The sequence below is a fragment of the Symsagittifera roscoffensis genome, chromosome 4, assembly GCF_963678635.1.
Source record: "Symsagittifera roscoffensis chromosome 4, txSymRosc1.1, whole genome shotgun sequence".
NCBI classification, from domain to species: Eukaryota; Metazoa; Xenacoelomorpha; order Acoela; family Convolutidae; genus Symsagittifera; species Symsagittifera roscoffensis.
The window spans coordinates 58107122-58129882 of record NC_087065.1 but is presented as its reverse complement, the minus strand read 5'-3'; the positions used below and the strand labels follow the sequence as shown (position 1 = coordinate 58129882).

General features: G+C 37.2%; 2 protein-coding genes across 2 annotated transcripts in view; both read left to right on the top strand.

Moving 5' to 3' along the window:
• Positions 1–22761, top strand: part of LOC134844539 (3'(2'),5'-bisphosphate nucleotidase 1-like) — a 553428-nt gene that overhangs the window by 21340 nt on the left and 509327 nt on the right. The window lies entirely within an intron of this gene.
• LOC134844962 (uncharacterized) overlaps positions 1–22761 on the top strand; it is a 161774-nt gene that overhangs the window by 98042 nt on the left and 40971 nt on the right. The window contains exons 42-53 of the mRNA XM_063861788.1: positions 206–423; positions 6367–6508; positions 7241–7363; positions 9689–9869; positions 10109–10200; positions 10577–10742; positions 10815–10908; positions 11172–11325; positions 11636–11825; positions 12172–12335; positions 12697–12880; positions 13371–13493. Of these exons, the coding sequence (XP_063717858.1) occupies positions 206–423; positions 6367–6508; positions 7241–7363; positions 9689–9869; positions 10109–10200; positions 10577–10742; positions 10815–10908; positions 11172–11325; positions 11636–11825; positions 12172–12335; positions 12697–12880; positions 13371–13493 (1831 nt within the window). The remainder of the gene's footprint in view (positions 1–205; positions 424–6366; positions 6509–7240; positions 7364–9688; positions 9870–10108; positions 10201–10576; positions 10743–10814; positions 10909–11171; positions 11326–11635; positions 11826–12171; positions 12336–12696; positions 12881–13370; positions 13494–22761) is intronic.

Genomic DNA, 22761 nt, shown 5'->3' with positions numbered 1-22761 from the left:
CAATTTCACTCTTGTGAAACTAGCATTTTCACACGTCCAGAAAAATGTTTGATAACTCTATGACTAGCATTTTTCACAGAGTGAAATTGTGTGACCTGCATTTTTTGTTGTATGAGTTTGTGCGACTAGCAGTTGTTTCATACTATGAAATTGTGCGACATTTAGTACTTTAACTCGTTGGCCAATTGTGTTCTAATTGTTTCAGTTCGTGGTGAGTTTCATGAGCTCCCTTTTGGTCGTGCCTGTGTCTCTTCTGCTGGTCCAGATGTTCCGCAAGATAGGACCCCGTCCAGTCACTAAAGAGGACAGACTGAAGAGGGAAGAGATGAAAATGATAGAGGACAGCGAGAACAAAGGCGAATTTGAGGAGTTTGATTTTGAAGAAGAGCCGCACAACGAGCAAAACAACGGCCAGAGCAAGGGGTATGTTATCCGTCCGAATAAATGACTTTAATTAATGCTATAATTTTGACGTGAAGTTTTTGTTCAGCCTTGAAAGCCAAATTACTTAGGTGACCTTCACGGCACCAGCTGAAGAAGTTAGTCTAAAGAAGACTAACTCTTGTCTTAAATGTGAACTACGAACTAGTTGCCATAGACCTTATTCGCTTTCTCTTATCCTTAACTCAAGTTCGAAGACTAGCGTCGTATAATAAATCTTTTGTAGGATAAAACGAACCCTTTGAACATTCCGCCTTCTGGCCCAAACACACTACGGAACCTCCAATGGAGTGGTCAAAATGAATAATTGGATTTCAAACTGCAAGGTTCGCCAAAGCAAAAATCCATTTATAAGAACTTACCATTTATAAGGCACTTACCAACAATTCGAAGATTTGGGGAAGAAATCACCACTGAAATAAAACCTCAAGGAGGAGGTCGGGAATACAGAAACCAGGAGAAACGAATTAAATTCTTGGACAAAAAAGGTCAATTAAAAAATAAGGGCGTATTATGTGGCTCAACCCCGTGAGATAAACCCCCGCTAAAGCTAAAAAGAATTCCAACAACGAAGATTGAACAAAGATTTGCGGACGATTACGACCAGATACCTATGAACAGAGTTGGAAAACTTACTTTTCACGAAGAAACTTCAAACGGTACAATTTTAATGGTGGAGCTCAACAGAAAAATTAGTGACTTGTAAAATTCCACTAAGAACTTGTGGAATTAGCATGCAAAGCTGACCAGGAAAACCGAGAAGAAGAATGGGTCTGGGATACTTTTACAGCATGCACATGCTAAATGATTAAATCTCAGAGAAACTACTGGCAGAAACAAGAACACTAAGAGAAGCATTCAATAATGCAATGAGACGGGAAAAGGCAATCGAACACAGCGACACAATCAAACACCATAGCCAGAGGCACTCAAGTTTGCCAAGAAAACCGTTCAACAAAAAGCAAGAACCAAAGGGAAGCATAATTCAAAGGCAAACAAAGCACTGCTCGGAAGAGGGCGTGATAAAGGATTTACTAAACTTCAGAATAGAAGTCAGGGCATTGAAGAAATGTAAACTTATGCAGTATAGTAGAGTGGATAGGATTCAACAATAATGCAGACGAGACAAAACTGTTAATTAACAAAAATGGCGTCAATTTAAAACTTATAATCTCCCAAGATATACAAACAACAAAAAAAAGTCTTTTGAGAGGATCAAAACACCACTTGCCAATCTATATTTAAATGCTGGCTGCTTAACAGCACCACTCAGACCGCTGCTAAAAATAAGGAAAATAATAATTTCTAATGGGAGTGGAATCACAAACCAACATTCAAAAGAATCAACAGAGTATTGGCTGAAATCAGCGAATATAAACATTTCGACAAAAACATAGAAACAAGGCGTCAACTGTTGGGTTGAGCGCAACATTGGAACAATACTCAATTGAAGGTTGGATTTCAACCTCGTACGCTTAAATTTTTTAAAGAATTATGAAGGAAAGCACTCTTACAAACAAATTGGATTTATTAAGTGTAGTCTTGTTGCTATATTACCTCAAATAAGGTTTATAAGTAAGAGTTTTAACAATAATTACCGATCATCAAGCTCTTTTCTCATCGTCAAGCATCGGAAAATACAACCGCAGTACAATCGCGGCTAACTATATTGATTGACCGACTTTTCTTCCAGCTTTAACATAAAAAATTTGCCGGGACTGAAAATGAGATTAATTGATTTTATATCAAAGAGTCCAGTCAGCCCGGCGCTATTGACAGCAATTTTGATGAGAGTTTTTAAGTTGCAAGACTTACCGCATCTATTTCGAAGCTAGAAAAGTTAATAATTTTATAGCAAAACAAAATAGCCAATCGGAGTTAAGCACCATAGAGTTTGACTGACAATCGTGAAGAGCAGCGTCAACAACTTGACTTCGTTCTAAGCGTTTCAATGAAACAGTCAGCTACCATTTTGAAATTCAACACAATATGTTAACCTCCAAAACATGAAGTAATACACATATTTTGCTGATAAATTATGGATATCAATGACAAAACAGTTGACATCCAAACAAACACAGAACAAATGAAGATAAAATATAAATGCGAAACAAGACTGCTCGTATCAGGGCGAAGCCTTGAATGTTCCGACCGCCTTTTAATGTTTATGGAGCAGTAATAACATTTAAGCAATTAAAGGAAACAAAACAAAATGAAATTTGTTTTTTCTAAAATTTGAATTTTTTAATGAAAATCATCCCCCCACACGCCATATTAAGTACAAAAGGATAGATTTCGCTCCTTGTAACAAATCAATTATGGCAAATAAGCTTCTTTCAACCAATTTGGAACGATTTCTAAGACGGATTAACTCTCCGCTTACGCGTTAATAGCGCGAAATATATCGCGCGTTAGTTGTCCCAAATCGGCCAAAATGGCAATCTTTAAGACCCCGTAACTTTACGAAAAATGATCACAGGTAAAATATCTTTTCAAATTTAAGCTCAGGACAACAATACCTTTCGAATGACATAAAAAATTCCGTCAAAAATGGCTAGTTAAACAGTCGAAATTTGTCTGAAGAAAAAAAACCCACCCCGAGCACAAATATTCCGTTACTTTCGTATCGAAAGTCGGAACAATAAGCCAGGGTCTTCTCAAACCGGGGACTGCCACAATTAAAGCAGTAGCAAAAACCATTGTCGCTAAAGTAGAACAAGAGTGCTCGTATCAGGGCGAAGCCCTGAATGTTCCGACTGCCTTTTAAAGTTTATGGATCGGCAGTAATAACATAAAAAATGAAATGAAATAAAATAAAATGAATTTTTTTTTAAATTTGAAATTTTTTATGAAAAATATCCCCCCACACGCCATATAAAGTACAAAAAGATAGATTTCGTTCCTTGTAACAAATCAATTATGGCAAATAAGCTTCTTTCAACCAATTTGGAACGATTTATAAGACGGATTAAATCTCCGCTTACGCGTTAATAGCGCGAATTATATCGCGCGTTAATTGTCCCAAATTGGTCAAAATGGCCAAAATGGCAATCTTTAAACCATCATAACTTTACGCAAAATGATCACAGGTGAAATATCTTTTCAAATTTAAGCTCAGGACAACAATTTTTTTATTTCGAATGATGTAAGAAAATTCCGTCAAAAATGGCTAGTTAAAAAGTCGAAATTTGTCTGAAGAAAAAAAAACCCACCCCGAGCACAAATATTCCGTTACTTTCGTATCGAAAGTCGGAACAAAAACGAGAAGCAGACAGAAAAAAAAGAGAAGCCAAGACACTAAGAAGGGGACGCAGACACAAAACTCAACCAGGAAAAAACATAGGCCAGCCAGTAATGCAGCTCAGATCGCGAAACAACTGGGAAGAGTACGAGACCAGAAAGACTCGCCTAGATAGATAATACATATGGATGAAAACAGAGAAAAGGGAACAAGTATGACAGAGATCGAAAGACGGCATCAAGAACGAGACGAGAGAGATGACCGAGCAAAAATAAAAAAGAAAGATTTTTCTTGATCTAGACGATAAAACACTAAATAATCGAAGTGCAAAAACATTTCCCTACATGAAATAACAGCGCATCAACGAAAAACAACTACATTTCGACGGTCAGGTAATCAGCAGGTGTAGCAACGGAAGAAACGTCAGTGAACATGTATTAACACTTAATGAATCGACGTTGAACGTACTGTGAATGGACACTGAAAAACCACCAACGATAACAAACAATACTGGAAGTACGACGAAAAAAGATACAACTCTAAGTGGAAACTATGAATTCTGGGACAGCGATTCATCTCAGTGGCCTCACACAATTGGTAAGCCATAAAAACTCATAAGGCTCTTAATTTTACAACATCAGAAATCCGTTAAGTGCCCGGGACGATTGTTTGATCAGCGACTACAGGGTGGTGATTCCTACACAAATCAGGGAAACCGACGCCATGGTGTAATTTCGAATGGTAAATGTTTTCCCCGTATCGTAGCGATGGGCCAGGGGCAGCCTTGCAAAGATTGTAGGGAACGGGGTAAAATTTTACAAGCGAACACTTTGGCAGCGGTGGATAGTTTTCCATAGTACACGACAACTGAAGTAGTGGCACACACAACCGCTGTTACGGCAATCGAATTCATGCAAAGATACAAAATGAATAACGGGTTTCTAACAAAAAGTAAGTTCAACCAATAATGGACATTAAGGTTGAAAAAATTTTAACTCTACTGCAAAGAAAACATGAAGTAGATAAGTTTTCGCACCAGTTGAATTTCTTCAGGCCATTACGATTAGTACAACGCTTAACACAAACAAACCTTGAAGTTTCTGATTAAGAATCATCAGAATAGACCCAAAGAAAAGCCTTATAAAATGAGTTTTGATGTAGCGGAACTAATCAAAACCCTAGAGATCATCTCACAAGCTGGTACAGAGATTTGACCATTCGAAATGTTGATGTGTAGGCGAAAAAAAAACATTAGTCAAATTTGGCAACCCTAAGCAACCAAAACAATGTGAGTTGGGACAACATTAAATTGACTGCATTTTCAGATCATAAGACTTTAGAGTGACCACACCTAACACTGAAGCAAATGTACGACAGGAAGTGCTGGTAGGAGGACTAAGTAGTCATTCGATGCCGGGTCCCGAGGGATAGCCACCCCGAGATTGTCAACTTGGACCTTGACGAAAATGAGTACCGTAGTTCGAGGAATACAAAAATAAAGCTTACCTTGCAACAGAGATTTGAAAGTTCAGTGAAAACATCAGAAAAAAATTACTTCAACGTATAAAACAGGTAGACAGAAAAAACATTTGGTTAGCTCAAAAAACAAAGGACTAACCACTTTCCAGCAAAAAGTCAATACCCATGACGGAAAGATTTTCACTTACACACTACGCACAGTATGGGTACAAAAATTTGGGAAATAACTCAGACTTCTTAGGAATAGTGGCTATGCGAAACCAGACCTAAAAAATTACGGGAGTTGTAGACCTATCCAAGTAAGCGACTTTGTGGAGGGCAGTACGTCAAGAAGAAGCCAAAATACCACAGAGAAAAACGACCCAAAATAGCACATGGGCAAAAGGCAACCAAATGGACCAAGGATCTATCAAGGATCTAACTAAAGACAGGGACATAACAGCGGAATTGACAAAAAATTAGAAACAGTTTAAAAGAGCAAACCACTTGGTCGAAGGATCCAGCAAGAGAACAGAAGAGAAAAGAAAGGCCACAACAAAAAAAAACGAAGCCAGGCATCATAGCAAAAGGTCGGGCGAAATTGCAAAGCCACGAGGAAAAATCTTTAACTTCCTCCAAGACCCATTGTGGAATCTGACATTTACACTTCTTCGTCGGCGAAGCAAGAACCGGCTAACAAAAATCAGAACACGAAGAAAACACCCCCACAAACAAGAGCTTCTACTATACCATCTATAAGAGTGAACACCAGTACACTTCCCTCCAGTTTTTGAAATGCAATTCCATTTATGCCAATGACAAAAGGAAAAACAAGCATCAAACCAAAACTAACGCTAACCCATAAAGCGCCAATGGCTACACCGATGGGAACAATAGCTACACAATCGGAAATCAAAAAAAACTCAGAGCAAATAAAAGCAGGTTTGGAGTTTCTGCAAAACCTAAACGTGGGAAAAAGCACAGGCACCGACAAGGCACCGCTTGCTCCAAGCGGATGACACGCTGTATTTTAAATTACTCGAAGGAGAACACTTCACTCGTAAAACAGGGTATGACATCATGGACATAACGATATAATGAGATAGACCCTCTGTTGGTTTTTTTATGTGCATTCTTACTGAGCTAAAACAGTAATTGTCAAAACAGTGAATTAAGATATTAAAGCAAATTGACTCTAATACTCCTGTCCTTTTTGCTTATTGCAGAGCCGATGGAATCAACAACCCGTGCGAGCCAATTTCTACTGGAGAATCAGCAATTGCTGGTTATTCTGGAGCCCAAGAGAGCAGAAGGAGTTCTTTAATGAATGGAGTGTCGCCAGAATTGTGTCATTCTTCTGACACTGGGTACTTATTTGTGCTACATTTTAAGAATCAACCTCTCAATCAGTAAGCAGATTTAGAGGACGCCCCACCCTCTTAGGGATTTGACCCTCAGCGGACCCAAAGGTTCCAGCCTCCTTCGTTACTATTTTGAGAAATCTATTTTGACTGACTGGCCCTAAAGTTTTCGAAAAGCGGCAATATATATTAATTTTGAAGGGAAAGCGCGCGCCAAAAAATCGCGATTTTTTGCGCAAAATTTGCCAAAAACTGGACACTTCTTGGAAAATATTAACCAAAAATTGCGATTTTTCGGCGCGCATTCTCCCCTCAAAATTAGTATATACTGATTCCTACGCGGCTTTTAGAAAATTTTAGGGTAGGTCAGTCAAAATGGATTTTTTAAAATAGTACCAAAGAGCCAAAATTTTCCAAAAAGGGTCCAAAAACGTCTTTTTTGACCTGCTTTTTTAAAATGTTGCCAGCTGCGCAGAAAAGTGTGTCAAAATAGGGTCTTTATTGTGACTTGGGAAAGCCGATTTGGAAGAGCCGATCTGCCCCCTCCCCCACTCGACAAAATACTAGATCCGCCCCTGTTCTCAATCTTCGATTACTTTGTCATAACTGAAATAAATTGGTTTTGGTTTTGATTCACATACGCCCGTTAACTTAACCATATTTTTCAGCAATAGACCGCATGTCGGTTCATGTCTTTGTCTAAAAGTGTCCCTGTCTTAATTTCTATTTATGTTATGGGAGATCAACCACTAGCTTTTCGGGACGCTCAGAAGCACGACTTTCTCTGGTGGAGGCTGAATTGGAAGTGAACAAACTGATGCTAGAGATCTGGGGAGAGAACGCAGACACAGAAGCTATCAAGGTCACTTACTCTCAAATTTATACAATTATACAATTATACACTCTCTCGTTTCTCATGCATTTGGGTTTTTGACGTGATTCTTTTTTGCAGTGTGCAGCAAAAATTTGCCAAGTTTTGATGATTTAATTCATTGAATATGGTTGTTTTTAGTTCACGCAGGTTTTTGCGATTTATTGAATTTTCACTAAAATTTTGAGCTCAACTAGCTACTATAGTGATGGTTTAAAACAACGGGATAAAATGTACTAAATCAGATTTTTCAAAACTTTTTTTCTCACATTCAGTTATATGTGACCAAAAAGATAAGGACGAAAATTGGCAGGATGTTTCCAGCTTTTTTACGGTGCTATTATTTTTGCAATTTTTTGAACAAAAATAACACCCTTAAAACGAGTCAATTTAGATAGTTAAAAAAAAACCGGTAATGAGGGTCATTTGATGTAGGAATAACTACAATTGATCTTGTTTGCCTTCCTAATTTTGAACCAAATGAATTTACCCGTTTAAGGGTCTAGTTGTGGTTTGAAACTTAGCAAAAAAAAGCTGCGGTAAAATTTCAGTCAACTTTTGTCCTCATCTTTTTTTAGCGAAATATAACTTAATTTGAGAAAAACGAGTTTGAAACTTCCAGTTTTGTTCATTTTATCTGGCTGTTTTAAACTAGCAAAATGGTAGCTTGTTCAGCTGAAAAGGTAGTGAAAAGTCGGTCAATCTCGAAAACATGCGTGAACAAAAACAAAGTAATTCAATGAATTATATAATATAGCATCAGACTTCTGCCGCATTCTGCAAAAATAATCATTTTTCAAACCAAACCGTTGGTGAAACGAGAGAGGATATACAAAACACACGTTATGAGAACACCCGTACGAATTTTCTTTTGCTCAAACAAAACCTGTACCGAAATCAATACAAAAAATGTACAGAAATACAAAAAGAAATACAGATATGTCCGCTGTTAATCCATTCGTTGTGAAATTTCATATCTGTCCTGAAGTGCCACTTATATGATACATGCAACCTGGATGATACAAAAATATAATGTAACAAAAAAAAAGAAAAATACTCAAATGCCCAGTGCTATCAGTTCGTTGTCAGACTGCATATCTGTCCTGAACTGCAACATACATGCTCAAAGACCTAGTTGAATTTTTGTTTGAAATTTTCTAACTGAATTTCAAGTTTTTTACGCGTCTCACTTTCGGTAAAAATAGCCAAGAAAATTTGACTCAATTTGACTGTTGAATCTGATTTATTTTGAATTTTGTCTCGTTTTTTTTAGATTTATACTAAAATCTGATTTAAAATAAATATTTTCTATAATTTTGTTGCATTTTTTTGAGCTCAAAACTCGAACAATTTCTTGATTTGTTACATAGATTTTTGCCCAATCTCCAATATTTAATGATAACTTTCTATAATGTCATTTCATATTTGCGAGCTCAAAGTCTGATTTATGTGGACCATTTTTTTTTTGAATTCTTTAACATTTGGCATGTGTTTTTTTTTTAAAATTGTGGATAAGATATTTCAAGTATTTTTTTAAGTAGAATGTTTTTTGCCGTATTTGTTAAAAAAAACCAACTTGAATCGATTCAAAACGGATTTTTAGACATTTAAAATGATCTGCTCCGGTTTCTTTGAAATGAATTTAAGGGACACTCAGACAGATTTAAGTGAGATTTGGATGGACTTAAGTGAGATTCGGATGAATTTTAGTTAGTCGAAAAAATCATCCAAATCAAAAAACCTGGAAATCAATCTAAGCTTCTTAAAATCGTGTATATTTCAGATCTTGTCCAAACATGGTCCATATTTCGTTTAGACATGGACAAGTCTGAATAAGGACTGAGGCAGGTATGGATTTTTATCACAAATGCAGGTCTGCTCAAGGCCAGATTCAGACCTGGACCATACATGAGTCAGATCTGGGTGAGATCCGCGCAGACCTGAGCAGATCTGACCTGTGTATGGTCCAGGTCTGAATCTGGCCTTGGGCAGGCTCGCATTTGTGACAAAATCCATACCTGCCTCAGTCCTGATTCAGACATGTCCATGCATGTCCCAACGAAACATAGACCATGTTTGGACAAGATCTGAAATAGCCAAGATTTTAAGTTCAGATCTAATTTCCAGGTTTTTATAAGGTAACGAAGGGATTTATTTATCTCAATGTTTTTGACGAATGCTTAAGCAAAGATTATTTTTGTTTCAAAACATCAAGATTTGAGGATTAAAAACAAGGTGCAATATAAAATGATGAACAAAAGAACGATTCGTACCATATAGAAAATCTTCTGCTATAATTTTTTCCATTTTTTGCAGACGGAGCGTAAGCTTGAGGACGTGCTACACGAGGTGGATATGCGAATAGTGCGAGTGAGGGGCTTCGTGTTCCCCCAAAAACTGCTGGCCCTGGCCTGGACTGTGGCATTCCTGGTGGCAATTTCATGCACTGCATATCTTCTCCTGGTCTCAATCAATATATCCAGCCCAGCAGGGGGATGTTAGTTTGCTTGTTAACACAGATTGAACGCTTGTGTCTCAATGATGGAGACGTACAAAATATTCACAAATTCATTTTAGTTGAACCTCAGTTTAAACAAAAATCATTGGAATTTTTCAAATTTCAAAAAAAAAACTATAAAAGTTTATAAAATTATAGAACCTGCACATGAGCACCTGTAGAAAAATTGCTAGCAAAGTGAGCGGTCATTTTTTTCCTGACAATTTACTGTGTTTCAGCGATTGCACAGCGGAGGACGAAGATATCGGCGTGGGTGGTGAGCATGGTAGGATCCATCTTCGTCTCCATCATCCTCGTCCAGCCAATCAAAGTAAACCATACTCTGATCTCGTTTATTCGGATCTATTCTACACACTCCTCTCTAAACACGCTTTGGAGCTGTGCATTCTGCGTTTTAATCTCATTTCCCAAATTTTTGCAGCGTCAAATGAGAACAAAAATAGAATTGTAAATGAGATGGTAAACGCGTCGGAAACGAATATAACTGAAATCTTTATAAGGCGACGACGAGCCAACGCCGAGTTTAAGGGTGGGAGATAGGGGAAGTTAAACATAATGTTCTTTTTTTTAAATAGTGCTCTTTCGCGCCGATGAGTATATTACTTGAGCTTAAAGAATTGAGTTACAAAAAATGCATTTCTTGGGTGTTTCATTCTATGTTTCATATTCACACGTGGTGTTTGTAGATTCTGGCCATCGCCGTCTTCTACTCGATGGTTTGCAAACCGAAGAGGTCCAAAATGATGCAAGAATCCGAGTCTGCGGAGGAAGATTCCATCCAGAACAACGCGCTGGACAGACTGGGTTTTGTGGAGCTGGAACACAATGAGGAGTATATTGGCAAACATCACTGTACGAGGAGTCTAATATATTTTTTAAATGCCACTTCTTTGAGTCTCATAGTTGTTGAATAATTTGATTCAGCTTCATACCTGCCGTCTCACAGCAAAGGGAAGGTGGGTGCACAAAAGAAGAGTGTTCTGAAGACCATCAAAGAAGAACAGTACACCCAGAAAAGGTAACAACAACGGAGGTTGTTTCATCCTAATCGGGCTGCCAAATTAATCAAAAAAAGAACAGTTTTTTCTTTTTCATGAATTCAATGCTCGAAACACGAAATTACAAAAACCTGAATTATCATTTATCGTTTTTACAACTTTATCATTTCTTAAGGTACGTCGCAAGAAAGTTCACAGTGAAACGTATGATTTTAATGCAGATTGTTATTTATCTCTAGGCCTCTTTGGTTAATAATAACTCAGTGCTTATACAATGTAATAGGTTGGACGGGGTGCTGATTAGTGTGGCATTCTATCTGGTCCTAGTCAGTTTCGTGTATGCCGTCATCTACACTGAGCGGGACGACAACACCTCCCGACTGCACGATCAGATCAAATACGTATTCGAAGGACAGCGATTTCCACGACTTAATGAGGTCAGTTACTTTTCATATAACAACTAACAAGCACTAGCTACCCTAATTTTTTATTACAAAGTAAGCATTGAAAGGAGAATCATCGCTCGCGGTGGCAGTTATGTGTGGAAGTTATCTCAGCCAATCAGAATGCCGTATTCATTCCCAAATCTGCTATTCAGAAATCATAGTTTTTTGTACTGTCAGTTGCTTAAATGTTTGAACCCCTAATACACAATTTCACTTTGAAAAAAATGCCCCGGGATGCAGACTATGCACGGATTTTAATTAGACTAGTAGCTGTTACTTGAGCTTTCTTCCATTTTCGTAGATCCGTCGCATAGATCACATCAAAGAGTACCTGATGAACAACTTCCTGCCCAATCTTTTCGTGCAGAAGTGGTACGGGGGGCTAAGGGGAGGCAACAGGAGCAACCCCTACGGTCTCTTCAGCCACCTGGACGACAAGATCAACTTCGTCCTCGGATACGCGATCATACGACAAGTCAGAGTGAAGAAAGGTTAGCTTGTTCCTTCTCAGATACCTGTGAACGAAGTACCTGTAGGTCCAATGGTGCCCTCCCAGGCAGTAAAATTGTCGACGTGGTTTGTCAATTTATTTAAATAACGCAATACAATGAAACTGCTCGAAAATATTTAAATGTTATTTATATGTAAGTTAATATAGGGCTCTAATAACGCTGATATAAAAGTGAAAAACAGTTCGAAGAGGAAAAATACCATCTGAACATGTTTTGCAGGAACAATGAAATACATTTTTTCAGAATGAATACATTTTCTGAGTGGTCTCTAAATTCCGACGCGTTTTGAGTTTAACATTGTATTGCATTGTTGAATTGTTTTAAGGTCTTTGTAAGAATCCAATAGAAGGGAACTTGAGGTCATGTTCTGTGCCCTATACGTTCTGGGCTGAAGAGAAAGGACATTTCTGTGAGGAGTGGAAACCCTCTTCTGAAAATGACCCCTGCTTCTACGAGGCGTTCCAGTACACCGACGCAAGTGAGATACAGGTCAGTATTCCACTAATTTTGCTGATACAATGTACGAACTTCACTCGAAAGGTTGGTGGTTCGAATCCCGCAGTGTTATGGATCAATTTTGTATCTGCTTGTTTAAATAGCCATTCAGAGGTTTAAGTGCTCTGGGTATAACTTTTAATTATTTAGCGAGGTAATTCAGTGAGTTGTTCCGCAAAATTTAACTTCAGGAGAAAATTTTCTCTTGTCTGATGATTTCTCAAAGCTCATCCGACGTTTGTATATAGCTTCATGTTTGATTTTCTTTTTTGAACACATGCTAAGGTAACGCCAAAATATACCATACATATATAAGAAAACATTGTGCAGTGTATCCTGAACTTGCGTGTTTCAGGGTTACCCCTTAATGGGTTGGTTTGACACTTATGGGGGAGGGGGCTACGTGGTGAGGCTGGATGGGTCTGAATTGAACTCAAGAGAAAAGTTAGAGTGGCTATTTGACAACAGTTGGCTGGACAGTGACACCAGAGCAATCATTGCGGAGTTCTCAATATACAATCCAGGCGCCAACCTATTTGGTTTGTTGAACTTAACCAATTAAATTTGAACATACATCACATACAAATATTTTTACTCAACAAAATGTGTTCCGATAACTTAGAACTGATTTAGGATCAAGTTAAGATCTTCCACCCCAGCACTTAATTCGCATTAAATTTGTTAAGCACTGTATGTAAAATGCTCGATTCTGATTGACTGAAAATTTCTAACTAAGAACCAAGTTAACACCCCCCCCCCCCAAACGGCTCTGGGGGTAGGATGTTAACTTTGGTCCCTGATTTACATTCAAATCATTAAAGTTGGGCGCTTTTTCCTACCCCTGGCAATTCTGGGATTTTTTTTTTTCGATATAAGCGGATTTTCAAAAAGAATCGGAAATTTTTAGGTCGACTTTTAGGTTGAGCAAACTGACTTCGCGAGCTACCCAAAACCAATATAATGACCCTGTTTTGCAATATAATGACCCTGTTTCTGTATCGCAAGCAAATTTTTGAAAAATGGTTTTAGGAGTGTGTTCTATTCTGTTCGAGACACCAGTGTCCTCTTTCATTCGACCCTGGTTCACCCTCACTCCCCTCAAACTGACCATCCTGCAAGACGGAGACTTCTACAGTGCACTAGTACTCGCAGGCCAGTCAACTAAGTTACATTATCAACTACAAAAATTATATTCATTTGATAAAGTGGTTATGATTTAGGATGAGTTTTTTAGAGTTTAGTCTCGATAGCCAGGAATTAATAAGGATAGCCGGTTGGTGTGCAAGTAACACAGAATGTTTCGACCACATAAAAATTAACATTTGAAAAAGTTTTCTTTTTCTTCGGAATAAAAGCGTTTCGTGTGCGTGAATTGATGAAGGACGTAAAGGTACTAAGCCAGGTATAATCTACAAAAGTTGTCTTACCAAAAATTATTAACGAACAAAAAATGAGAACAATTTTTTTGTCAATTCATTTGTTTCGAAAAGTATTATTATCAAAGAAGCGCTAAGCGAAGCTTCCAAAACTAGTTTACTTCAATCAAAGTTTTTTAGCCTAAATTTCCAATTTTCATAAGAAACAAAACTTACCCGATCGCTTCACTTGCTCGAAACTAGGCTAGAACCGGTTTTTCTCGACAATGGAACAACTTTTGATAGAAATTCATGTCATTTGAACAAGACTAAAAAGCTTCAATATGATATATGACTCGATCCATTCCGATGATCATTACCTGAAAAACATCTAAAACACTTCCGAATATCAAACTTCTCACCATTTTCAATGGTCGGGGCAAAAAAGCTGAAACGCTCCCAAACACAAAGTTCCTTATCATTTTCAAGGGTCGATACAAAAAAGCTGAAACACACTCAATCACAAAATTCTTCATCATTTTCAATGGTCGGGACAAAAAAGCTAAAACATACCACAACACCGAGTTCCTCATCAGTTTGAATGGCCTGGGCAAAAAAGCTAAAACACACTGAAACACAAAGTTCTTAATCGTTTTTAATGATCGGGACAAAAAAATAGTTAAAACATCCGAGCACAAAGTTCCTCATTATTTTCGATGGTCGGAACAAAAAAAATGAAAATCACCCAAACACAAAGTTCCTTATCATTTTCAATGGTCGGTTCAAAAAAGCTGGAACACACCCGAACACAAAATTCCTCATCATTTTCAATGGTCGGGACAAAAAGCTAAAACATACCAGAACACCGAGTTCCTCATCATTTTGAATGGCCGGGGCAAAAAAAAGCAAGAACACATCCAAACACAAAGTTCTTAATTCTTTTTAATGGTCGGGCAAAAAAACAGTTAAAACATCCGAACACAAAGTTCCTCATTGTTTTCAATGGTCGGTACAAAAAAGCTAACCCACACCGAACAGAAAGTTCCTCATCATTTTCAATGGTTGGGAGAAAACGCTAAAACACACCCGTACACAAATTTTGGCAGCTTTTTCAATAATCGGGACGTAAAAACTTAAACCACCCGAAACAAACTCCTCTCAATTTTCAATTTTCGAGACAAAAAGCTATAACTCACCAAAATACAATTTTTCTCGCCGTTTTCAATGGAGGGGTGAAAAACTAAAAAATACCCGAACACAAAAGTACCTCATCATTTTCAGTGGTCGGGACAAAAGTCTAAAACACACCCGAACACAAAGTTCCTTGTCATATTCAATATTGGGACAAAGAGAGCTAAACCACACCCGACCACAAAGTTCTTTATCGATTTCAATGGTCGGTACAAAAAGCTGAAACACATCCGTAATTAAAATTCGGCAGCTTTATCAATGATCGGGAAATAAAAACTTAAAAACATTCGAATAAAAAGTCCTCACATTTTAAATTTTCGAGACAAAAAGCTAAAACTCGCCTAAATACAATTTTTCTCGCCATTTTCAACGGAAGGACAAAAAAGCTAAAATACACCCTAATATTAAGTTCCTCGTCTTTTTCAAAGGTCAGGACAGAAAATTAAAATGCACCCGAATACAAAAATCTTCATCAATTTCATTGTTTGTGACAAAATAGCTAAAACACACACTAACACAAAGTTCCTCAACTTTTTCAATGGTTGGGACAAAAAAGCTAAAACACCCGACCACAAAGTTTTTTTAATCATTTTCATGGTCGGGACCAAAAAACTAAAACACACCCGAACACAATTTTCCTGATCATTTTCAATGGTCGGGGCAAAAACGCTCAAACACATCCGAACACAAAGTTTCTTGTCATTTTCAAAGGTCGGGACAAAAAAGCTGAAACAAACCCAAACACAAAGTTCCTTATCATTTTCAATGGTCGATACAAAAAAGCTGAAACACACCCGAACACAAAATTCTTCATAATTTTCAATGGTTGGGACAAAAAAGCCAAAACATACCAGAACACCGCGTTCTTCATCATTTTGAATGGCCGGGGCAAAAAGCTAAAACACACTGAAACACAAAGTTCTTAATGATTTTTAATGGTCGGGACAAAAAAACGTTAAAACATCCTAGCACAAAGATCCTCTTTATTTTCGATGATCGGGACAAAAAAGCTGAAACACACCCAAACACAGAGTTCCTTATCATTTTCAATGGTCGGTACAAAAAGGCTGGAACACACCCGAACACAAAAATCCTCATCATTTTCATTGGTCGGGACAAAAAAGCTAAAACATACCAGAACACCGAGTTCCTCATCATTTTGAATGGCCGGGGCAAAAAAGCTAAAACACACTGAAACACAAAGTTCTTCATCGTTTTTAATGGTCGGGACAAAAAAAAGTTAAAACATCCGAGCACAAAGTTCCTCATTATTTTCGATGTTCGGGACAAAAAAGCTGAAACACACCCAAGCACAAAGTTCCTTATCATTTTCAATGGTCGGTAAAAAAAAGCTAGAACACACCCGAACACAAAAATCCTCATCATTTTCATTGGTCGGGACGAAAAAGCTAAAACATACCAGAACACCGAGTTTGAATGGCCGGGGCGAAAAAGCAAAAACACATCCAAACACAAAGTTGTTAATTGTTTTTTTTGGTCGGGACAAAAAAATAGTTAAAACATCCAAACACAAAAGTCCTCATTATTTTCGATGGTCGGAACAAAAAAAATGAAAATCACCCAAACACAAAGTTCCTTATCATTTTCAATGGTCGGTACAAAAAAGCTGGAACACACCCGAACACAAAAATCCTCATCATTTTGAATGGCCGGGGCAAAAAAGCTAAAACACACTGAAACACAAAGTTCTTAATCGTTTTTAATGGTCGGGACAAAAAAAAGTTAAAACATCCGAGCACAAAGTTCCTCATTTTTTTCGATGGTCGGGACAAAAAAGCTGAAACACACCCACACACAAAGTTCCGTATCATTTTCAATGGTCGGTACAAAAAAGCTGGAACACACCCGAACACAAAAATCCTCATCATTTTCATTGGTCGGGACAAAAAAGCTAAAACATACCAGAACACCGAGTTCCTCATCATTTTGAATGGCCGGGGCAAAAAAGCTAAAACACACTGAAACACAAAGTTCTTAATCGTTTTTAATGGTCGGGACTAAAAAAAAAAGTTAAAACATCCGAGCACAAAGTTCCTCATTATTTTCGATGGTCGGGACAAAAAAGCTGAAACACACCCAAACACAAAGTTCCTTATCAATTTCAATGGTCGGTACAAAAAAGCTGGAACACACCCGAACACAAAAATTCTCATCATTTTCATTGGTCGGGACAAAAAAGCTAAAACATACCAGAACACCGAGTTCCTCATCATTTTGAATGGCCGGGGCAAAAAAGCTAAAACACACTGAAACACAAAGTTCTTAATCATTTTTAATGGTCGGGACCAAAAAAAAATCTATAAAAAGAAAGTGCACAAAGTTCCTCATTATTTTCGATGGTCGGGACAAAAAAGCTGAAACACACCCAAACACAAAGATCCTTATCATTTACAATGGTCGGTACAAAAAAGCTGGAACACACCCGAACACAAAAATCCTCATCATTTTCTTTGGTCGGGGCAAAAAAGCTAAAACATACCAGAACACCGAGTTCCTCATCATTTTGAATGGCCGGGGCAAAAAAGCTAAAACACACTGAAACACAAAGTTCTTAACCGTTTTTAATGGTCGGGACAAAAAAAAATGTTAAAACATCCGAGCACAAAGTTCCTCATTATTTTCGATGGTCGGGACAAAAAAGCTGAAACATACCCAAACACAAAGTTCCTTATCATTTTCAATGGTCGGTACAAAAAAGCTGGAACACACCCGAACACAAAAATCATCATCATTTTCTTTGGTCGGGACAAAAAAGCTAAAACATACCAGAACACCGAGTTTGAATGGCCGGGGCAAAAAAGCAAAAACACATCCAAACACAAAGTTCTTATTTATTTTTAATGTTCGGGACAAAAAAATAGTTAAAACATCCGAACATAAAAATCCTCATTATTTTCAATGGTCGGTACAAAAAACTCCTCATCTTTTTTGTCCCGGGGCAAAAAGCTAAAACACACTGAAACACAAAGTTCTTAATCATTTTTAATGGTCGGGACAAAAAGAAAGTTAAAACATCTTGCACAAAGTTCCTCATTATTTTCGATGGTCGGGACAAAAAATCTGAAACACATCAGAACACAGATTTCCTTATCATTTTCAATGGTCGGTACAAAAAAGCTGGAACACACCCGAACACAAAAATCCTCATCATTTTCATTGGTCGGGACAAAAAAGCTAAAACGCACCCAAACACAAAGTTCCTTATCAATTTCAAGGGTCGATACAAAAAAGCTGAAACACACTCAATCACAAAATTCTTCATCATTTTCAATGGTCGGGACAAAAAAGCTAAAACATACCAGAACACCGAGTTCCTCATCAGTTTGAATGGCCAGGTCAAAAAAGCTAAAACACACTGAAACACAAAGTTCTTAATCGTTTTTAATGGTCGGGACAAAAAAAAATTAAAACATCCGAGCACAAAGTTCCTCATTATTTTCGATGGTCGGGACAAAAAAGCTGAAACACACCCAAACACAAAGTTCCTTATCATTTTCAATGGTCGGTACAAAAAAGCTGGATCACACCCGAACACAAAATTCCTCATCATTTTCAATGGTCGGGACAAAAAAGCTAAAACATACCAGAACACCGAGTTCATCATCATTTTGAATGGCCGGGGCAAAAAAGCAAAAACACATCCAAACACAAAGTTCTTAATTATTTTTAATGGTCGGGACAAAAAAATAGTTAAAACATCCGAACACAAAGATCCTCATTATTTTCAATGGTCGGTACAAAAAAGCTAAAACACACCGAACACAAAGTTCCTCATCATTTTCATTGGTTGGGAGAAAAAGCTAAAACACACCCGTAAACAAAATTTGGCAGCTTTATCAATAATCGGGACGTAAAAATTAAACCACCCGAATACAAACTCCTCTCAATTTTCAATTTTCGAGACAAAAGGCTAAAACTCACTAAAATACAATTTTCCTCGCCCATTTCAATGGAGGGGGAGAAACTAAAAGATAGCCGAACACAAAAGTACCTCATCATTTTCAGTGGTCGGGACAAAAGTCTAAAACACACCCGAACACAAAATTCCTTGTCATATTCAATATTGGGACAAAGAGAGCTAAAACACGCCCGACCACAAAGTTCTTTATCGATTTCATTTGTCGGTACAAAAAGCTGAAACAAATCCGTAATTAAAATTTGGCAGCTTTATCAATGATCGGGACTTAAAAACTTAAAAACATTCGAATAAAAAGTCCTCTCCATTTTAAATTTTCGAGACAAAAAGCTAAAACTCGCCTAAATACAATTTTTCTCGCCATTTTCAACGGAAGAACAAAAAAGCTAAAATACACCCTAATAATAGGTTCCTCATCTTTTTCAAAGGTCGGGACAGAAAATTAAAACGCACCCAAATACAAAAATCCTCATCAATTTCATTGTTTGTGACAAAAAAGCTAAAACAACCGACCACAAAGTTTTTTTAATCACTTTTCATGGTCGGGACAAAAAAGCTAAAACACACCCGAAACACAAATTTCCTGATCATTTTCAATGGTCGGGGCAAAAACGCTCAAACACATCCGAACACAAAGTTTCTCATCATTTTTAATGGCCAGGACAAAAAATTTAAGACACAACCGTAACCAAAATTCGGCAGCATTATCAAAGGTTGGGACAAAATAGCTAACACACACCTGAATACAAATGCTTCTCAATTTGAAATTCTCGGGACAAAAAGCGAAAAGTTACCCATATACAATTTTCCTAGCCATTTTCAATGGAAGTACAAAAAGCTAAAACACACCCCAACACAAAACTCGTCATCAATTTCAAGGATCGGGACAAAAACTAAAACACGCCCGAACACAAAATTTTTTATCATTTTCAATGGCTGCGACAAAAAAACTAAGATACAAAGTTCACCCGAACACAAAGTTCCTCATCTTTTTCACTGGTTGGGACAAAAAAAAAAACTAAAACAAACCCGACCACAAAGATGTTTTTCATTTTTAATGGTCGGGACAAAAAATTGAAAACTAAAAGACATTCGAACACAAAGTTTTTCATCAAGTTCAATGGAATCTACAAAAAATCTAAAATAAAGCGGGACGCCAAGTTCCTCATCTTTTTCAATGGTCGGGAAAAAAAAGCTAAAAACACCCAAACACAAAGTTTCTAATCATTTTCCATGGTCGGGGCACAAAGCTAGAACACATTCAAACAAGAAGTTGGTCATCATTTTTATGGGTCAGGACAAAAAAGCTAAAACACATCCAAACACAAAGTTCTTAATTATTTTTAATGGTCGGGACAAAAAAATAGTTAAAACATCCGAACACAAAGATCCTCATTATTTTCAATGGTCGGTACAAAAAAGCTAAAACACACCGAACACAAAGTTCCTCATCATTTTCATTGGTTGGGAGAAAAAGCTAAAACACACCCGTAAACAAAATTTGGCAGCTTTATCAATAATCGGGACGTAAAAATTAAACCACCCGAATACAAACTCCTCTCAATTTTCAATTTTCGAGACAAAAGGCTAAAACTCACTAAAATACAATTTTCCTCGCCCATTTCAATGGAGTGGGAGAAACTAAAAGATAGCCGAACACAAAAGTACCTCATCATTTTCAGTGGTCGGGACAAAAGTCTAAAACACACCCGAACACAAAATTCCTTGTCATATTCAATATTGGGACAAAGAGAGCTAAAACACGCCCGACCACAAAGTTCTTTATCGATTTCATTTGTCGGTACAAAAAGCTGAAACAAATCCGTAATTAAAATTTGGCAGCTTTATCAATGATCGGGACTTACAAACTTAAAAACATTCGAATAAAAAGTCCTCTCCATTTTAAATTTTCGAGACAAAAAGCTAAAACTCGGCTAAATACAATTTTTCTCGCCATTTTCAACGGAAGAACAAAAAAGCTAAAATACACCCTAATAATAGGTTCCTCATCTTTTTCAAAGGTCGGGACAGAAAATTAAAACGCACCCAAATACAAAAATCCTCATCAATTTCATTGTTTGTGACAAAAAAGCTAAAACAACCGACCACAAAATTTTTTTAATCATTTTTCATGGTCGGGACAAAAAAGCTAAAACACACCCGAAACACAAATTTCCTGATCATTTTCAATGGTCGGGGCAAAAACGCTCAAACACATCCGAACACAAAGTTTCTCATCATTTTTAATGGCCAGGACAAAAAATTTAAGACACAACCGTAACCAAAATTCGGCAGCATTATCAAAGGTTGGGACAAAATAGCTAACACACACCTGAATACAAATGCTTCTCAATTTGAAATTCTCGGGACAAAAAGCGAAAAGTTACCCATATACAATTTTCCTAGCCATTTTCATTGGAAGTACAAAAAGCTAAAACACACCCCAACACAAAACTCGTCATCAATTTCAAGGATCGGGACAAAAACTAAAACACGCCCGAACACAAAATTTTTTATCATTTTCAATGGCTGCGACAAAAAAACTAAGATACAAAGTTCACCCGAACACAAAGTTCCTCATCTTTTTCACTGGTTGGGACAAAAAAAAACTAAAACAAACCCGACCACAAAGATGTTTTTCATTTTTAATGGTCGGGACAAAAAATTGAAAACTAAAAGACATTCGAACACAAAGTTTTTCATCAAGTTCAATGGAATCTACAAAAAATCTAAAATAAAGCGGGACGCAAAGTTCCTCATCTTTTTCAATGGTCGGGAAAAAAAAGCTAAAAACACCCAAACACAAAGTTTCTAATCATTTTCCATGGTCGGGGCACAAAGCTAGAACACATTCAAACAAGAAGTTGGTCATCATTTTCATGGGTCAGGACAAAAAAGCTAAAACACATCCAAACACAAAGTTCTTTATCATTTTCAATGGTTGGAAGAGAAAGCTAAAACACACGCATACACAAAATTTGGCAGCATTATCATTGATCCGGACATAAAAACTTAAACACGCCTGAATACAAAATCCTCTCCATTTTCAATTTTCGTGGCGAAAAGCTTAAACTCACCCAAATACAAATTTCTATGCCATTTTCATTGGAGGGTCAAAAAAACTAAAACACACCCGAACACCGCGTTCCTCATCATTTTGAATGGCCGGGGCAAAAAAGCTAAAACACACTGAAACACAAAGTTCTTAATCATTTTTAATGGTCGGGACAAAAAAAAAGTTAAAACATCCTAGCACAAAGTTCCTCATTATTTTCGATGGTCGGGACAAAAAATTGAAACACAACCAAACACAGAGTTCCTTATCATTTTCAATGGTCGGTACAAAAAAGCTGGAACACACCCGAACACAAAAATCCTCATTATTTTCATTGGTCGGGACAAAAAAGCTAAAACACACCAGAACACCAAGTTTGAATGGCCGGGGCAAAAAAGCAAAAACACATCCAAACACAAAGTTCTTAATTATTTTTAATGGTCGGGACAAAAATAAAAGTTAAAACATCCGAACACAAAGTTCCTCATTATTTTCAATGGTCGATACAAAAAATTCCTCATGATTTTTGTCCCGGGGCAAAAAAGCTAAAACACACTGAAACACAAAGTTTTTAACTATTTTTAATGGTCGGGACAAAAAAAAAGTTGGAACATCCTAGCACAAAGTTCCTCATTAATTTCAATGGTCGGTTCAAAAAAGCTGAAACACACCCGAACACAAAATTCTTCATCATTTTCACTGGTCGGGACAAAAAAGCTAAAACATACCAGAACACCGCGTTCCTCATCATTTTGAATGGCCGGGGCAAAAAAGCCAAAACACACTGAAACACAAAGTTCTTAATCATTTTTAATGGTCGGGACAAAAAAAAAGTTAAAACATCCTAGCACAAAGTTCCTCATTATTTTCGATGGTCGGGAC